This window comes from Poecilia formosa, unplaced genomic scaffold, assembly GCF_000485575.1.
Source record: "Poecilia formosa unplaced genomic scaffold, Poecilia_formosa-5.1.2 Scaffold242, whole genome shotgun sequence".
Taxonomy (NCBI): domain Eukaryota; kingdom Metazoa; phylum Chordata; class Actinopteri; order Cyprinodontiformes; family Poeciliidae; genus Poecilia; species Poecilia formosa.
The window spans coordinates 221,703-238,631 of NW_006800181.1; the positions used below are offsets into that span (position 1 = coordinate 221,703).

Here is a 16,929-nt window from a genome sequence, read left to right on the forward strand (position 1 = left end):
GAACTGGTGAGGACTGGCAAGCGAAACCCCAGTGGATATGCTGCAAAAAGCGTAATGAGCCACAGGTGCACAGAATCAATCGCTGAAGTTACTGTGTGGCTACAAACCAGTAGAGGAGACAGAAACCAGGGAAAGGGCCTGGAAACAAGACAGAAACACTGATAAAATCTAAAATAGCAATAACCTATATGTATACTTTTGTGTGTATATATTACAATAACGGTAACCTCAGGAGTTCAACCAATTGTTAGTTTAGAATTGAAATAAAAATCTAAAATTTAAGGGTAATTTTTGAAATGCAGGATTTTTGTGCTGCAAACTTCGTCTGATGCCGACACCCTACAAATAACTCCCTAAAATCATTTCAAGCTGTTTGCAAGAGAATCATCTTTTATTTATGTTAATCAGCACCTATTTTGGTTTAAACAAGCAACTCGTTAGAGCACCTACAATTACCTTAGCAAATAATAGATGCTGATTATCCAGTAACCCTCTGCTCCTTCCTACTGTCAGTATAGAAAGAGAGTTCAAGCTCTCTTTATTCAAATGTTGTATGTATTAGGATATAAAAAATGTTGTCTAATCTTTGCCATGTTTGCATATGATTGCACCATGTATTGATTTATTTAGGAAAGCTTGGGCTCTTGAAGCAGTACTGTCACACAGAGGTAGTTTACAACCTTGTTGTTCATATATTCAAAGTTTAGAGTTCAAACTCATGCTGGACTGATGAAATAATGTTATTTTAATTTCTTTTGTTGGCGATCTGTGTTCAGATCTATTATCAGGCTGAATGACCAAAGTTTAGGCTAGAATTCAGTCAGATGCTTAAGAGACATGCTGCTTGTTGATTACCAACTTTAGTTTCAAATATTGCTACTTTACAGGGCTCTTTCAGTTTCCACAGCCTAACAGTCTGGGGTTTTCTTTAGTCATCAAATCAAATCAAATTTTATTTGTATAGCACATTTCAGCAACAAGAAATAACACATATACAATGTCATAGAAACACAGTCAACAATTACACATCAGATTGTCAATTAATGTTTGATTATGAGACTCATTCATTCTTAAAATGAATTTAAATGACAGGAAGGTCTCACAGGAAATTTAAGCAGGTCTAAAATGCTACTTTTTAAAAAATGTTTGGGATATTTTGATGCCTCGAAGCAGTCCATAGCCTTCAGACCGATAAAATGAACAGTAGAAAAAGAGTTTTGATTAGACCAGCAGGAGATTAAAAGATATTATTTCTCAGAGAAACAGATCAAGAGTAGAAATCTTACAAAAATCTTGAAGAGCTGATATCCGAGCACAGGAGAACTTTATGGTTTAGCTTTCGTGATCCTGTCTTCAGGTGTACCATTGTTGCTGTTTTTATTTCGTGGTGAGAGTTTGAGGTGATCGGAGCTCGAGGTTCATTCAGATATCAGACTGAAAGCACTGAACGCATGTTAAACGTGCTCTGATTCACATCCTCGTCTTCTCTGCCCCCCCACTGAGCATCCTCAGAAAGAAGCTCGAGCCTCGTGTCGGCGGGCTCCCGACTCCGCCTTTCATCTTCCTTTCACCCTGCATCTCTTTGAAAGGGATCATTTTCTGCTTGAGAGAGGGTAGAGGAAAAAACAATTTGCAAATACTTCTTAAATCCTCACAAGTGACTGAATTGACCTTGCACTTTTACTTGACGGTTGTCAACCTGACGGGGCATATTTAAATAAAGGGCATATTTAAATAAAGCTTGATATCCGTCTCTGCAGCTCTCCTTTTTAGCGGTAAATTACCACAGTGATGGATCGGTACCTTTAGCTGCAGATGGCGCTTCGTCCAGATAATGTACAAACCCATTTAACCAGCCTTGATGTGGCTGGTTAAATGGCCACATTTAACCAGCCAAAGATATCAACTTTTCTTTCTACCTTTTGTCTAAAATAACAGCAGCAGAGCACTTAGAAAGTCAATTCCTTTACTGCTAAAGGCATTGATTTTTTGTTTTGTTTTTGAATCATTAGTCCAGATGTCTAAAACTCCTCTTAGTAAGAAGTTTATATTTGGTCATATTGACTTTTAGCACGCTTAAGTGCAGGGAGGGCATCTGAAAGTAAGACTTAGTTTCATCTTAATGAAACAAAATTGAACTCACAGCTGTAAAATACAAATGTTAACATATTGATGTTTAGCCCTGTGTTTAGAAAGTCACTACTGATTTTTCTGTACTGATTCTAAAAAAGAAAGAGAAGAGAGAAGAGGGATAAATGGAGGTAACAAATGAGTCCAAAAAAATGCAAACAGAATCAGAAACAGGAGGTAAGCATAAAAACATAAATAAAAATGCACATATTGCTCCTTTAATTGTTATCTGTCATAATGTTTTTAGCAGTGCTCCAGCCACATGTGACATGCCTCATTGTTTAATGTTGAGAAGAAGAAGTGGGGACAGAATGAGAGAGGGGAGGCGAAGGAGAAAACAGGGACTTTCTTTTCTCACCTGGGGTGTCTGCCATTGATTTGCTTCACTTTAAATATTTGAGCGGCTTTCTTATTTACACACGGCTTTATTTATTCAGGCTCATACCGGCACTCAGGAGGAGTCAGCCAATTACCTTTGCATTATTGACGAGGATAAAGTCAGCCTCTTGCGGCTCTGATCTCCATCTCTCCCCTCGTTTTCTCTCTTTACTCATTCTCTAACGTTTTCTTCCCTCGTCCTCCTCTGCGACCTCTACCATTTCTCCACCGGCTCCGGTGTCCCACCTTTCAAAGTGTTTCCTTTTGATTCAAACAATTGAGTCTTACAATAAACTACTGCCTTCTGCCATTTCTCCCCCTGCTTCTTCAAGTTGATCTCTAAGGAATGCTTTGTTCTTTTGTTTTCGAGATTTATGTCTGATTGTAGTGACTGTTTAGGTTTGCAGGCACCGGCTGAGAATTTGTTCACATTTTTCATCCATGGTGATGGAAAGGAACCTCCATTCAAAGGCACAGAAGTTCGTTTGTCAGTAGTTTTATAATTAGTGTGGTCCAGCAGTCGGCTTTGATTCAGCTTCACCTGTTAGATCTCATCTTCAGTCTGTGATGATAATTTCAGCTGTTAAATTCAGTCCCGTTACAAAAAGAACCTAACTCCAAATTATTTTAATAAGCAATTATTAGGAGTGTGACTGACATGGGATCTTGTTACTTGAGATCCTGTGATATTAAAACACCTCAATGTTTTTTTTTTTTTTTTGTCAAAGTGAAGTTTTGTGTTGGTAAATTAGAATATTATGACAAAGTCAATTTATTTCTGGTACTGGAGTTAATTTATCAGTCGGGCCTTTGAAACACAATATATCAATTAAATGCACAGATGGATGTTTGAAAGCCTTTATTTCTGTTAATTATGACAATTTTCCACTTATAGTTAATGAAAACATGATATTTATAATTAAAGCATAGCACAGAAATGTAACCTTAATGAAAAGTGAATATGAAAAGCCTTTATTGTTTTGCACGTGGGAAATTCAGGAAATACATGCTTAAATCTCGCATTACAGTATTTAATAGCTTCACAATACTGCCTGTCCTATTGTGTGTTGTTTTGTCATAAAATCCAAGAAAAATATACTTACGTTTGTTGTTGCAACTTTACAAAATCTGAAACAATTTAATTTAAACACTTTTGCAATTAAAAATGAAATCTGAATCTAATTCATTTCTGACTTGATTTGTAATGGGATTGAGCTGGTATAAAGAGGCTATATGTAACTAAATTTAAAGTGAACCTGAACGGTCTTTTTTGGGACAAAGGCGGTTTGTGCCTGGATGGCGCTGTCGTCTCCCAGCCAATCAAAATGCAGGAAATGATCTGAGCTTATCTGGGATAAAATGCAGCTCATTTCCAAACAAAGCACATCATCTACTCTCCCTTTTCTCAGTTTCATGCAAAAGGCTCCTACTCCCAATTAGCTGCACATCCTCCTTCATTATGTCGCCCAGGGCAACTGCCCATATCAAAGACCAACACTGTTGTGAGATGACTTTATTTTAAAACTGGCAACATGTTTATGAAGTTAATTAAAATGACTGCAAGCCCTGTGAGACAGTTGTTCTACAGCAGTATAATGGGTTCAAAATCAAAAGGCACAACACCCAAATAATTCATTATTGACCCTTTGCGTGTGACGTCAGTCTCTGCGAAACTCCGCCCACTCCGCCATGACGGGCGTCAAAACAATCAATGCGCTGCTGAAAAGCCTGTCAAAAAACACACATATGGTAGCCTAGTATCGCTTTTATTAAGTTGATTTTGCACTAAAAATGGCCACCGGGTGCTGCGCGGTCGGTTGCACAAACAGACAAGGATACAAACCAAACATGTCATTTTATGTGGAAAGATGCGGCAGCGATGGATAGTAGCCGTCAATCATAATGACTGTCAGCCCTCAGTGTAACCGCGGCTTTGCAGCGAACACCTTTTACAAGGTAAGAAGATTGACGTTCATATACTTCATATAATTAGAAAGATATCGCAATACGGTACATCGAACCGTTGGTAACCATGGAAGCAGATCATGTAGCTTACTATGTACGGAAAGAACTGGTTAGCATCTCGTCTTTTATAGAGTTTCTCTCGTTTAAGGGGAAACACAGTTTATAAACCACTTGATATAAATCATGTGGTGTGAATTCAGGAAAAATTGATCAACACATCAGGAGGGAGGAAGTACGGGTCGGTTTCTAAGCTAGCTATTTCCAACTTTTATCAATCCCGCCTTCTATGAGCCCCAACCAGGTGTGTTACATTCACAAATTAGTTTGACTCAAACAAGAATAAATTGTACGGAAGAGGATTGGGACCACTGGAAAATAAATAAATAAAATAAAACAGTTCTGACTTTAATCTCAGAATTCTGAGATTAAAGTCAGAATTCTGAGATTAAAGTCAGATTTTTTTTTTCTTCTATTTTCGAGTGGTCCTAATCCTCTTCCGCAAAATTGGCAAAAACAACTTTGGAAAAAAAAAAATTCAGGCGTTCTGTTCAATACTGCCGCCTTCACTTTTGACGTCCGTCATGGCGCCTAGAATTAGGCGCCATAACTAGATTTAGTGATGTAGTTGCAAAGTGTCCACTTGGTTGTTTTTTTTTTTTTTTCCAAACCTGGAGGTCAAGGTAACTCCAGAAATTCTGTTATGCTCCATAAACCACAAAGTAGCTTTTATTTGAACATTTGGTTGTGAGCAGAGGCTAGTAAAGTTACTGGATGAGATGAACTGTTTGCCCAGGCTGTGTGGCAGGAGCCCCTCTGTCCAGTTTAGCCACAACAGCCAGTAGTTTCTGCCAGGTTCATTAGTTGTCTTTCCATTTATGTTTATTGTGTTTGCATGTGTGTGTCTAGTTGTGCATATTAGGGTGTTTTTTTTATTTTTTTTTTATTTTCTAACCTAACCGGTTTCTTGGCAATGTTTGCAATAACAGCAACAAATCATTTCTCATGTATAAAACATTTTATTTAAATGATGAATTAAATGAACTCACTGGAGTCCAGACAAGACATTTGACCAATAGGATACATAAAATATTCACATCAACATAAAAAGAACTGAATGTAATTATTTTTCTCAGAGTGGTGGAGCAAAACAACCTCCCTGTTTGTGTTTTCCTGCCCTGAATGCAATCTGTGGTCTTCAGACACAGCTTTGTTTAATACCCCATATTGTCACCTTCCTAAAAATAATGGTCTCTTTCATTTTTCACCAAAAGTGATTTTTTTTCTTGCCTAAATTATCTTTTCACAACAAGAAGGGGATTTCTTTTTTTTTCTTTTTTTGTTGTTGCAAAAAATCACTTGTGGCAAAAAATGATTCAAGCCATTATTTTAGGGAGGTGATGAGATTTTAGTTTGCTTTGAAATTGCTGGACAAATGGACAAATGGTCAAGGATGTCTATTACTGTCCTTGTAATGCTGTTCTTGGGTATTACTCAATCAGATTTTTGGAATCATCTCAAATTATTTCAGTGTAAACAAGAATGGGAGTTTTAAGAAATATTCAACATTTTAAATGTTCAAGCCTTTTTGTTACTTCTTAGTTAATTTTGTTGTTACAGAGGACGATTAGGGTCGCTGATTTTTCTCAGAATTCTGATGATTTTTCTTAAATATCTCAGATTAAAGTCAGAATTCTGAGAAAAGAAAAATCACAATTCTTTTTTTTAATTTTCCCGAGTGGCCCTAATCCTCTATCGTATTTTACGGAGCCTCCTAGGAGACATGGACGATTTCCTTCCTTCTTTTGTGTTACATTGCTATATGTTTTGTGTTCTCTCGCAGCTTTGCACTGATCCGTTCATGCGGCATAATTGAATACTGAAAATCTTATTTACGGTGGCCACTATACTTTGTGCTATAATATAAGGTTTTCATAAGGTTTTTCCATTTATGTTAATATCTCATATGTGAGATATCTGATGTTTTATATCCTTTGTCTTTAGGATAGAAATGTACCACAAACCTTGACAATAAACTGAAACTTTCCGTACGAAAGAAAGAGAGAAAAGTACATCCAAACTATTTGATTTTTGCATAAAAGAGTTAAAAATAAACCCTTTTTCACTGAGGCTCTTTAAATGTGTATGTATTTGAAATTTTAAATCAACATTTGTGACTGTGTACAAAATAGACCAAGGGTGTATTTGCTAATTTTATTGCGAAAAATGCAATGCAAAATGCAAAATGCAAAAAAAAATAAAATAAAATCCTGATTCCCCTTAGGGGGCTCCATAGTATTTTATTAACCCTTTTTGGTTTTGCAATATGTAATTTTTAAGGTGGGTGCTATTTTGAGAAGATATCATCTAAAGCATGAAACTCGTTTAAATAAAGAGTTTCAGAGAATAAATGTAAAAATATCCCAACAAAACAAAACAAAAGCACACATGCCAGACCTGGTAATTATCATTGCTGGCAGTGGGCGCGATTGAGACAGCAGCGCATCTGAGGTGAAGTGAAGGTAGATGCACTCCACCTTGATAAGAACAGCCCAGTGGGGATCTGACCACATGACCACCCTCTTTCTCATGCACTTCAAAAGGAAGTCGGCTTCATTAAAGCTCCGTGCCAGGAAACACGAGGAAGTACTACAAAGAGCTGAGGGTTTGTCTCTGCCTCTGTGGGGAAGCTCTTCTTACGAACACAGTGCAATTCAAAACAACAATTCATACGTTCTGCTGCATGCACTGAATATTAAAAGCATTTGCAATAAATTTAAATGCAAAAATCAGAGGAAGCGTTAATTAGGAACCTGACGGTGTACGAGCTACTAATCAATCAAACAGCATGACGGCTCTTCCCTACTCACCGAACTTCAGTTGTGCGTTTAAAAAAAAACTGACAAAGAAAAGGGAGAGGTGAATGGAAAAAACTGAAGATTGCGTCTAACTTGTCTGTGCTTACAGAAAACGACTGTGTGTATGTAGATTTAATAAAAGACAACTTGTGTTCCTTGAAGAGTTGCGCTCTGTGTGTCTGCGTGTGTGTACGCATGTTTGCTCATTTGTGCATGCCGCTGTGACCTCACGTCTGTGTTTGACAGTTTTCAGGTAGACGATGGTGTTTTATGACAAACGTGCTTCGAAAAATTATATTGTCTTCTCTGGCCTGGTAATTATTCAGCTGCGCATCAGTCTGTTCTTGTGCTGTTTAATTATTATTAAAATAGCATAAATAGTACGCTCAGATGTGGCTCTAATTAAAATTCCTTAACAGCTGACAGGCTAAACGGAGCTGATTCTATGCCAAATAAAGATGCGCTGTAGATTTTAGCTTCAGAGAGTAAACACTGCCAACCAGCAAAAAAAAAGTGAGAACACAACACACACACACACACACACATACACACACACACACACAGAGTTACTTCTACTCTTTTACAACTTCACGACTGCAGGTGACACCGACATCGTCTGCTGCTTCACAACCACAGTGATCGACTTTCTTTTGCAAAGAATTTATAGTGTTAGAAAAGTAAAGTAATATAAAAAGTCAACTTAAGAAAAGCGCTAAACACACAGGAAGTGAATTACTGACTTCATTTGCATTTTACTCTTCAAACTTTCTTAGTTTGAATATCCAGATATATTTTTACTTTGAACCCAGACTTTCTCCTGAAATATTTTTGCTGTAATAAAAAATGTGTGGCTTTTCCTGGTCAGTCAGTTTGGATTGATTTGACTTAATCATGTACCTATGTGATTTATGCAGGTATGTTGTAACGTTGCTGATGCATTGAATGTTCTGTGTGCCATGAACACATCATCAAACACAAACACACAACGCCATACGCATACAGCTGGCAGTGCTTGCTAACCTACTGCAGTCCTGCTGCTTGGTCCCGTGTCGCTGTGTCACTGACCACGGCCCCTCCACCATGGAAAATACCAGAATTTCACACGTTGGCTGCATCCTGCACTAGCATTTTATTTAATTTTTCTATTCCTAAGTCTTTCAGCTCCACCCATCTCTTTCTCCTATCTTTGTTGCATGCTGGCGAATTTACCCCGGTCCTCTTTGTTCCTTTCTTTTTCAAATTGGGAGAGGATGCTCCTATCTCCCCTTAGTGTGCAAAGTATCACACTGACGCCTCCTGCAGCATTATGGGGTGAAAAAAATGAACCGATGAAAAAGAAACGCTGGCTGGTTAGTTTCTGGAAGAGTCCGGCAGCCTCTCAGACCTCCTGATGGCCTCTGGTGCAGCGTTAGCTTTCTGACACACATAAGGTTTGTGTGAGTCCTCTTCATGGGTCAGTAGATTATCACACTGACCTAGCTTGTGATTTTAGGGGGACACTTGTTAGGTTTGCACTTTATTAATTTTTTGATGTTCAAAGCTTGGATTATAGTTTTACAATCTAATCCTGCATCAAACTCTGTCCTGTCAGTGTCAGTGCTGCTTTGTCTACATGATATTGTTCATTAATATCCAAAATGACTGTTTTTAAGGAACTTCGTGAACTTATTTCTTATTCCCAGTGTCAGTGTTTCTGAGAAGTAGAACAGCATCCACAGAAAAAAAAAAAAAAAAAAACTGCAGTGGAACCAAGACTCCAAGATTTACTATAGCTTCTTTAAATTACTTGAAAGAGCATTGATTGCAGTAATATTTCGGTTAATTATTAATTCCCTGTCTGGTCACATTAATTCTGAATGCTTGCTCAGTGCACTGCTGAGAGACTGGCAAAAACAAGAGTCCTGTTTTGTTTGTCAGAGACGATGAGGAGCCCGGATGGTGAATTATTCATCCGTTTCTTCTGCTCCCCACAAAGAACACGCTGCTTAACCCCGTCCACGTTTGGTTTAATCAAGACGCTTGGAAGCCGATTTAAGCATACAGTAACTGTGGAGAGCATAAATTGTTGATTATTGTTAGAAATCAAAAAGCAGCATTAGAGAGGTGAAAGTCGTGTCCTTGAAGTGGAGGGGAAGAGAAGCAGTTTTAGTGATGGATGCTGCAGTAATGTCTCCTACTGAGGAGTCGCTATTGTACTGCATCAGGCGAGGTTTCACAAGCTTTACAGCCGGCTGTGACTGTGACTGAAATGAATGCAGGAGGTTCTCCTCGCTGCCATTTCAGCTTTCGTAATGTTACTGGAACAATGGCTATTCTCTTTGGTAAAACTGCACAAAAGAAGCCAATTTAAAAACAAACAACAAAAAAAGTTTCATTCGAGACAGAAAACACTTTCTAGTAAATAAATTGGCTCACAAAACGGCTGGAAGATGGTGACGTTGTGTGTTTTGTGGGCTATGTATTTTGTCCAGGATTTATACAGTTACCAGGAAAAAACCCCTCCAGATTCTGCTGGAAATGTAGCCTGGAGACATTTTTAACAGACCTTTCCTCTGTAGGATTGTGTTGTGTGGTACCTCTGCATGCACAAAAGGAAAGATAGCGCATGCCCTTCAAACAGGAAAAACGCTGCTGCTGGAAAAAAAAGTCTCCATCTGGTTGTAAAGGTTCTCTGAAAGTCATTGTGCAAGTAGATAACTCAGTTAAATGGAAAGCCCTGAGTTTATAGGTTGATTAATATCTGATGGTCCCTATAAATCTTTGTTTAACCTTCTTTGGTTTGGTTTCACCGGTACTTTGAGTACAGGCGCACCAATTCATTCAGCTCAGAACGACGGTGATACATGATGCTTCGCTCTCAGGAGCGATGAGATATTCAGCTGCTTTCTTTTAGAAAATACCTGGGTTTGTATAGATATATATACAGCTCTGAAAAATATTAAGAGCCCACTGCACTGAACCCATTGAAGACCTCCTGGTTATTCCACCAGATGCTGATCTCTGAGCTCTTCCTGAGTTAAAACATTAGTATTGAGATGTTGTCTATAGTTCATAGAATAAAAGAACAATGTTCATTTTACTCAAACATAAACCTACGAAAAGTAAAATCAGGGAAACTGATCAGTTTTAGTGGTCTGTAAATTTTTTCCATATATATATATATATATATATATATATATATATATACGTCCAATAGCCGGACACAGCTGTTGGACGGATATTGCTGAGAAAGTAATCACTCATTGCCTTATCGAGTCCTCCTGCTTCTTAGGCATCAAGAGACGTGACACCTGCTGCTGATCGCCTAAATGCTGTTGATGGCAAAACTTCATAGATGTTCTCTGGTTTAATTTAATATTATACATTTGATGCAAATGAAATTTCAATAAATTACTTGCTGCTTGCAAGGAAATTGCTTAAGCTTTGATGAAGAGCTGAAACTACCAGTTTTTTTTTTGTTTTTTTTGCTAATATTAATAGGACTGAGTTTCAACCAGCTTGTTTCTGTCACACCAAGAAAAAAAAAGCCCCTACTTTTGGATAAAACATACAATAAGCTTTTCAAGATCTTTAATATATGGGGTAATATGTACGACTTATGTCCAAAGGATTAATCTGAGCAGTTTGAAGGAGTAACGTAACAGACTTTAACTACAACAGACATGTTTTTCAAGTCATTAACGTGTTGCATGGTAATAGAAGGAAAACATTTTATGCAGAATGCTGAGTGTTCTTGAAAATACTCTTCGTCGATGAATATGCTTGTCTCTGTCGCCGAGTTTGTGCATAATGTGAATCAATTAATTTGCAGTGTGAAATCGTTGTGCTAGTAGATCCCATTGGAATCCTGCCTTCAGCTGCAGCACCTCCGCTGTGTGTCCGTCCACTGAAATGAGCCTCTGCCAAGGATCCGAGATATTTGGAATCAAAGTATTTTCCGCGATTCCATCTAATAAACATCGCTGGAAGAGTATAAGTAGGCATTTAGAAAATCATTTTTTTAAAACATGAAACGAAGCAGTTGAAGGCTTTAGAGACGCATTTCTTACAAAGCTGGGTCGAGGCATTAAAGAGTAAATTATAAAGGTATTTTGACACTGATCTGTACTGTAGATAACTGTAATCATTGTTGATTAGAGTTAGTATTAAGCTGGATTTCCCATCAAATATATTATATTGCACAACTTTTACCATTAAGCAGTGTGTAGGTTAGCTTTTAAATAAGAGATCCTATTAGTATTCTACTGACCTGGGCTATTTCTGCAGAAGCTTTGCATGGTTCTCTCTCCTGGTGCTCTGGCTTCCTCCCACAGACCACAGACATGGCTGGTAGGTCAATTGATTACTATATATTGCCCTTGTGTGTGTGTGTGTGTGTTTGCATGGTTGTTTGTCCTGTGAATCTCCATGCTGCTCTGTGCCTTGCACTATTACAGACTCGCACAGTAGCATTATAAACTTTGCAACTTTGCTTTTTTTTTATTTTTTTTTTTATTTAGCCAACCAATGAAAATAACTGAGCCTCAAGTAACAAGAGCAGAGGTGTTCTTGTGTTAAGTTGTGGATTTGATTTAAAAGCTAAAAACTTTCATACCTGAATAAAATCTTCCTTCAGTGAAACTCACCTTTTTCAGACATTTTATAATAAATCCGATGCTTCTGGTAAAGAAAGTCCACATTTGCTGAAACGGTGAGATCTTATCGAGTTTTAAATTTGCTATAGAATAATAAGTTGTGTCTGAGGGCCATATTATATATAATGCTGCCTTTGAACGAAACAAAGGCACCATTATATATTGCAGCCTTGTATAATAGTTCCCTGGTGCAGAAAAAAAAAAAAAAACTAAAAGTGTGAATCCTAAAGACTCAGGTTGCACAGTAATGGAATGAAGATCAGTTGTTGATATTTTTTTTTCTGTTTCTTTTCCCCCCCCCAAGATGTAAAACCATCTATCCACAGCTACTGTATTTGTAGTTAGTATAAAACCTAATTCTGCATTATTTATGATTCAAATTGGATAAATGAAAACAGTGATTTTTATTTAAACATTCACAAATCTTTAATGGATATGATCCATGTTTGTTTTGATGCCTCTAAGGTCTAAATCCCTGTGCAGACCTTTCTGTGAACTCTGGATGTTTTCTGTGTGCGTGTTTGGAATTTAAAGAGAAAAGTGAGGAATGCAAGCAATATAAACCATCTCAAAACTTTGAACCGTTCTGATTCTTTTTTATTTTATTATTATCTTTATTTATGACTTTTCCATCACAAAGTCCAAAGACCTTCTTAAAAATCCAGCTGAGATATGAAGGCTTATTTATTGAAAAATAATCTTGTGAGCTGCCCTGTGTGTTTGTCCTTTCTTCTCAGAGAGAATAATCGCCGATGCCGCCTCAGAATGAGGGCGCAGTCTGAAAAATATCCATCAGTGCAAAGAAGGGTCGAACAGAACGAGAGATGAGCTGTGCGTCCATCATCCTCTGAGTGCAGCGTGGAGGTCGGACACTGACCTGAGGTTGCCATCTCCATGACAACTCCATCGTGGAGTGAGACCGTACGCCCAATATTATGGAGGTGAAGCTTCAGGATAAAATATTTGATGTGTCTTCACTGTGCGGGTAACGTGAAAGTTTACTGGCTTGAGGTGTGATTGCCGTCAGTCGCCTCCTGCGGCGACCGCAGCCCTCACACCAACGATTCATTAAACCATCCGGCAGCAGTTCAAGGTCAAGCTCTTTAGCTTCCCTCTTTAAATCCAAGTCTTTTGTTTTTGTGTTGCTCCCCATCATTATAAGCAGTCTCTGCAAAGAGCCACCTGCCCTCGAAGGAAGTCCCTGCAGGGGCAGAGGCGTCTGTATTTAGGAGAGTGGCCCGCGCAGCTGAACAGCAACGGCTCCCTCTGAAGACTGCACTCCCGACGCATCACGGAGAACGCCGGGAGGATGTGGTTGATCTCCGAGTCCACCACCTCGCACTGCACCTCCAACCTGAGGGGCAAAACACCAGAGCGCACGTCTGAACACAGGAGGAAGCTACAAGTGAGAGGGGCTGTAAGCACAAAAAATATACTTTAAAAAATTTGATTATGCTGTTTCACTAATCAAATCTCTGCCTTTGCCGTGTAGATGTACTACTTGGTAGGCTGATTGAGGAGTAGAAAGTCAAGTTGGGCTTATAATTATTATGGGTGAAAAGCAAACGAGTTAGAAAAATGTAGCTTCCTGGGTGTCAACAGGCGCCTTGTTTCTTAAACACACTTCTGAGTTGATTGTTTAAAAAATATGCGTCGTTTATTTCTAGTGAAAACTCAGAACAATAGCTATAAATCTCATACAAGTTAGATGAAAACATAAAATTTATTTATACTGATCTTACAAGTTCAAAAAGTGAAAAGTGGTCAAAAAATCTCCCGTCGTCACACCGGAGATTCGACAAAAAAAAAAAAACTCTCCTGAGGTGTTCCTAATCTCTTTAATTAATAGCAGGATCTAAAAGTTACCAAAGTAATCCCAACTATTCCAAATATAAATATCAATTACAGATTTTGGTTCCAAACTAACTTAAGTATATTTAAACTGCCTAAAGAAAAACTAAAGTAATAGAAGTTATGATTTGCAAAAATTGAGCATAAACGGCCACAAAAACAATATTGCAGTGTTTAACAATGACATCATTCTTTCCTGTTTTTCTAATATTATTCATCTGTACTTTGAAGTAAAAGTTTATTTAGAGAAAATAAAAAAAATAAAAAATACTCACTATTATCACATTACAAATGCAATGGAACGACATTATTTAGGAGGAGGAAATTAACCGAGCGTCGAGAATGAAGAGCAGAGCAGAAGGTAAACAAATACTGGAGCATGAAATAATCCCAGAAAGCTGAGGAACTGAGCTGCTGTCTGCAGGGAGACGTTAGGAGAAGAGAGTCACACTCCGAGTTTTCCATCCCCTTCTGATGGAAAATTCCTAAAAACTTTTATGTTTGCTTACTAAAATGATTCTGAGCCGACATGCGACTGTAGAAATTCGGATCAGACTCAGTCGAAGCTTTATGGATGTCCTGATCAAGATTTGTTTGCTTCGATACTAATCTGAGTCATTTCACGTTTCTCGCTGATGCCGTTTTCTGATTTGAAAGTACATTCAGTGAAACCAAAAGCTGAGTATATGCGTCAGAGAGCATTTCATCAGCATTGGTGCTGGACTCGCTCAGAGGTTTTATTCGTTATACTGCAATTTTCTCTAAATGTTTGTACGGTAACCCAACAAGAGTTTCTTCAGAACAGCCTCAAAGTGATAATTTTATTTAGTTAAAAAGCTGCTATAATGTTTCTGACGACACATCCATGAAAACAGTCATAGCTTTGTTTCTACAGCTGACTCAACATTCTTAAATAAACTCACGTCTTGCTCATTCATAACAGATTGTTGACGTCATAGGCTAACACTAGAAAGTTTTCATACGTCTCTGTTAAACGACTCATTGATTATTCAGCACCTGAAGCGTTTCCACATGATGGTGTGCTCACAACTCTTACAGCAATTATTGTCACCTTGTATTTTTTTTAATGGCTTGAAAGGATGCAGACGGACAGGAAGCAGCAGCAGCAGCCAAATCAGTCTCTGATTCACTGTGAACCCCATTTAAATGAGTGAACAGCACGTTAAAAAACAGATTCTTGAGACTGAAAAAGGAATGTTTATGGCTTTAGATGTATCTGATCTGAACAAAATGTGGCCAAAAATAGCAGGTTAAACAGGTGAAAAATGTTAAGGGTTTAGTAAGAGACATTTTCCCTTTGTAGACTTAATTTGTCTACTTAATTTGTCTACAAATTAAGTAGACAAATTAATTTAATTGTCTATGAAGGTGAAACATATTTCACCTTCATACCGAGGTGAAATATGTTTATATTGGAATAACTTTGTTACAAAAAATGTAATGTGTTGATCTGGACTCCGATCCGAAACATGAGATTCGACTGGGACATAAAAATGCTGCTGACTTATCGAGGATAAAGGCAGTTTTGTGCTTTAAACAGTTAAGTTCCTGTGCTCCAGTATAATGTGTCCACTCCTACCCCCGCAGAGCCTCCTTGTTGTTGACGAAGCGGAAGTGAGCGGGTTCGCAGATGAAGCCAGCTGACTGGCAGGCCTCAACACAAGACTGGCCCTCCTGAGACACCAGCAGTCGGAGAGAGCTGAGAGGAGGCCAAGCCGCGGGAGCCGTCACGTTGGACGCCCAGCCAAGGGCCGTGGAGTTGGGCAGGGGCACAAACAGAGGTCTGATTACCCGGCTGCCACTGGCTGATCCCAGTCTGGAGAAATTGGCTGGAATGAAGGGAGGCTCTGGCACACAGAAGTCCTAGAAAAAAAAAAGAATAGAATCAAATTAGTTGTGGTGTGAAGCTTCAAACTAGTAGAAGAAGACCTTATATAAGTGATTTACTGTCTCTACAAGACTGGCTTATTCCTCTGTGGAGCCAGAAAATGCTTTTCTCCTCAGTGATACGGGCCTTTTGTGTGCTGCTTTATAGCTTCTGCTGCTCCAACATAACAGTTATGGTTACATCTAGGACATTAACAGCTTTGCTGTAAGCTGCTGTTTCCCACCTTGAAAAGCATTATTTATTATTACTACACATAATGAACTGAGGATTAGATAAGGAGGAGCAGCAGATGCAGAGCTCGGCATAAACTGCCCAGAGGCACAGCAAGGTGAAGTTGATTACTAATGCCCCTGATGGGTCCAAACTCATTAAATCCGTTAAACACAACCATCACCATTTACACAACTTGTAAAAGGTTACACATTTACTTGTGGGGTAAAAACAGGTTTATGTTTTTTTTTTGACAGATCTCAGTGAGATGAAAGGAAAACAAACTGTGTTTCAACAGGTGTGACAAATATACGTTTGTTCAATGCTCTGCAAATGTATTTGCACCTTTTAAACCTTATCAAAGTTTGTCCAGTTACAATTGTGGCTAGGGGTTAAGTCTGATTACATCGATTTTAACGTGTTAAAACTGTGAACACAATCACTGTTTTTTTTTATTTTTTAAATCAGTTTCCAAAGCGGAGCATTTGCATTCGCTTTCCTTGTATTTCTGTAAATCCAACGTACAAGAGACGACAAAGCTGCTTCTGTTTCAAAATACGATCGGATGCGACGCTGGAAGAGACCGTTATTGTCCAACTTGTCCAAAAAGATTGGAGTTGGTCTATTACTGAAGAAAAAATACCATCTCAATGCAAAACATGCTGCTGCAAGACCAGACAATCCTCATGCTAATGTCACAGTCCACATTTATAAAGGTGTATTTTTTCTAACGAAGTTAAACCAACAAAACACTTGAAAGTCGAATAAATATATTATTTGAAGGTTAAATCACCAAAATAACAGATTAGAAACATGTTAAGTATTAAAAATGTTCTAGTTGAGCTCACATGTCTCAATAATTCAGCAGCAAAAAGGATTTTTGAATTGAAATAAAGAAAATTATTCCATCAAAATACGGTTAGTTGCAATTAGAATCATACATTTTAATACAGTCCCACCGTCACTTAAAATGTAAGGTGATGAAGACATAAGAATT

General features: G+C 38.2%; 1 protein-coding gene across 2 annotated transcripts in view; it reads right to left on the reverse strand.

Moving 5' to 3' along the window:
* Positions 1-12,543: 12,543 nt before the first annotated feature.
* The window catches only part of LOC103150098 (alpha-1,6-mannosylglycoprotein 6-beta-N-acetylglucosaminyltransferase B-like), a 143,081-nt gene continuing 138,695 nt past the window's right edge, over positions 12,544-16,929 (reverse strand). For both annotated transcript variants that reach the window (XM_007569560.2, XM_007569559.2), the window contains exons 17-18: positions 15,414-15,697; positions 12,544-13,316 (exon numbers count right to left, since the gene is read on the reverse strand). In XM_007569560.2, the coding sequence (XP_007569622.1) occupies positions 13,118-13,316; positions 15,414-15,697 (483 nt within the window). In that variant the 3' untranslated portion in view covers positions 12,544-13,117. The remainder of the gene's footprint in view (positions 13,317-15,413; positions 15,698-16,929) is intronic.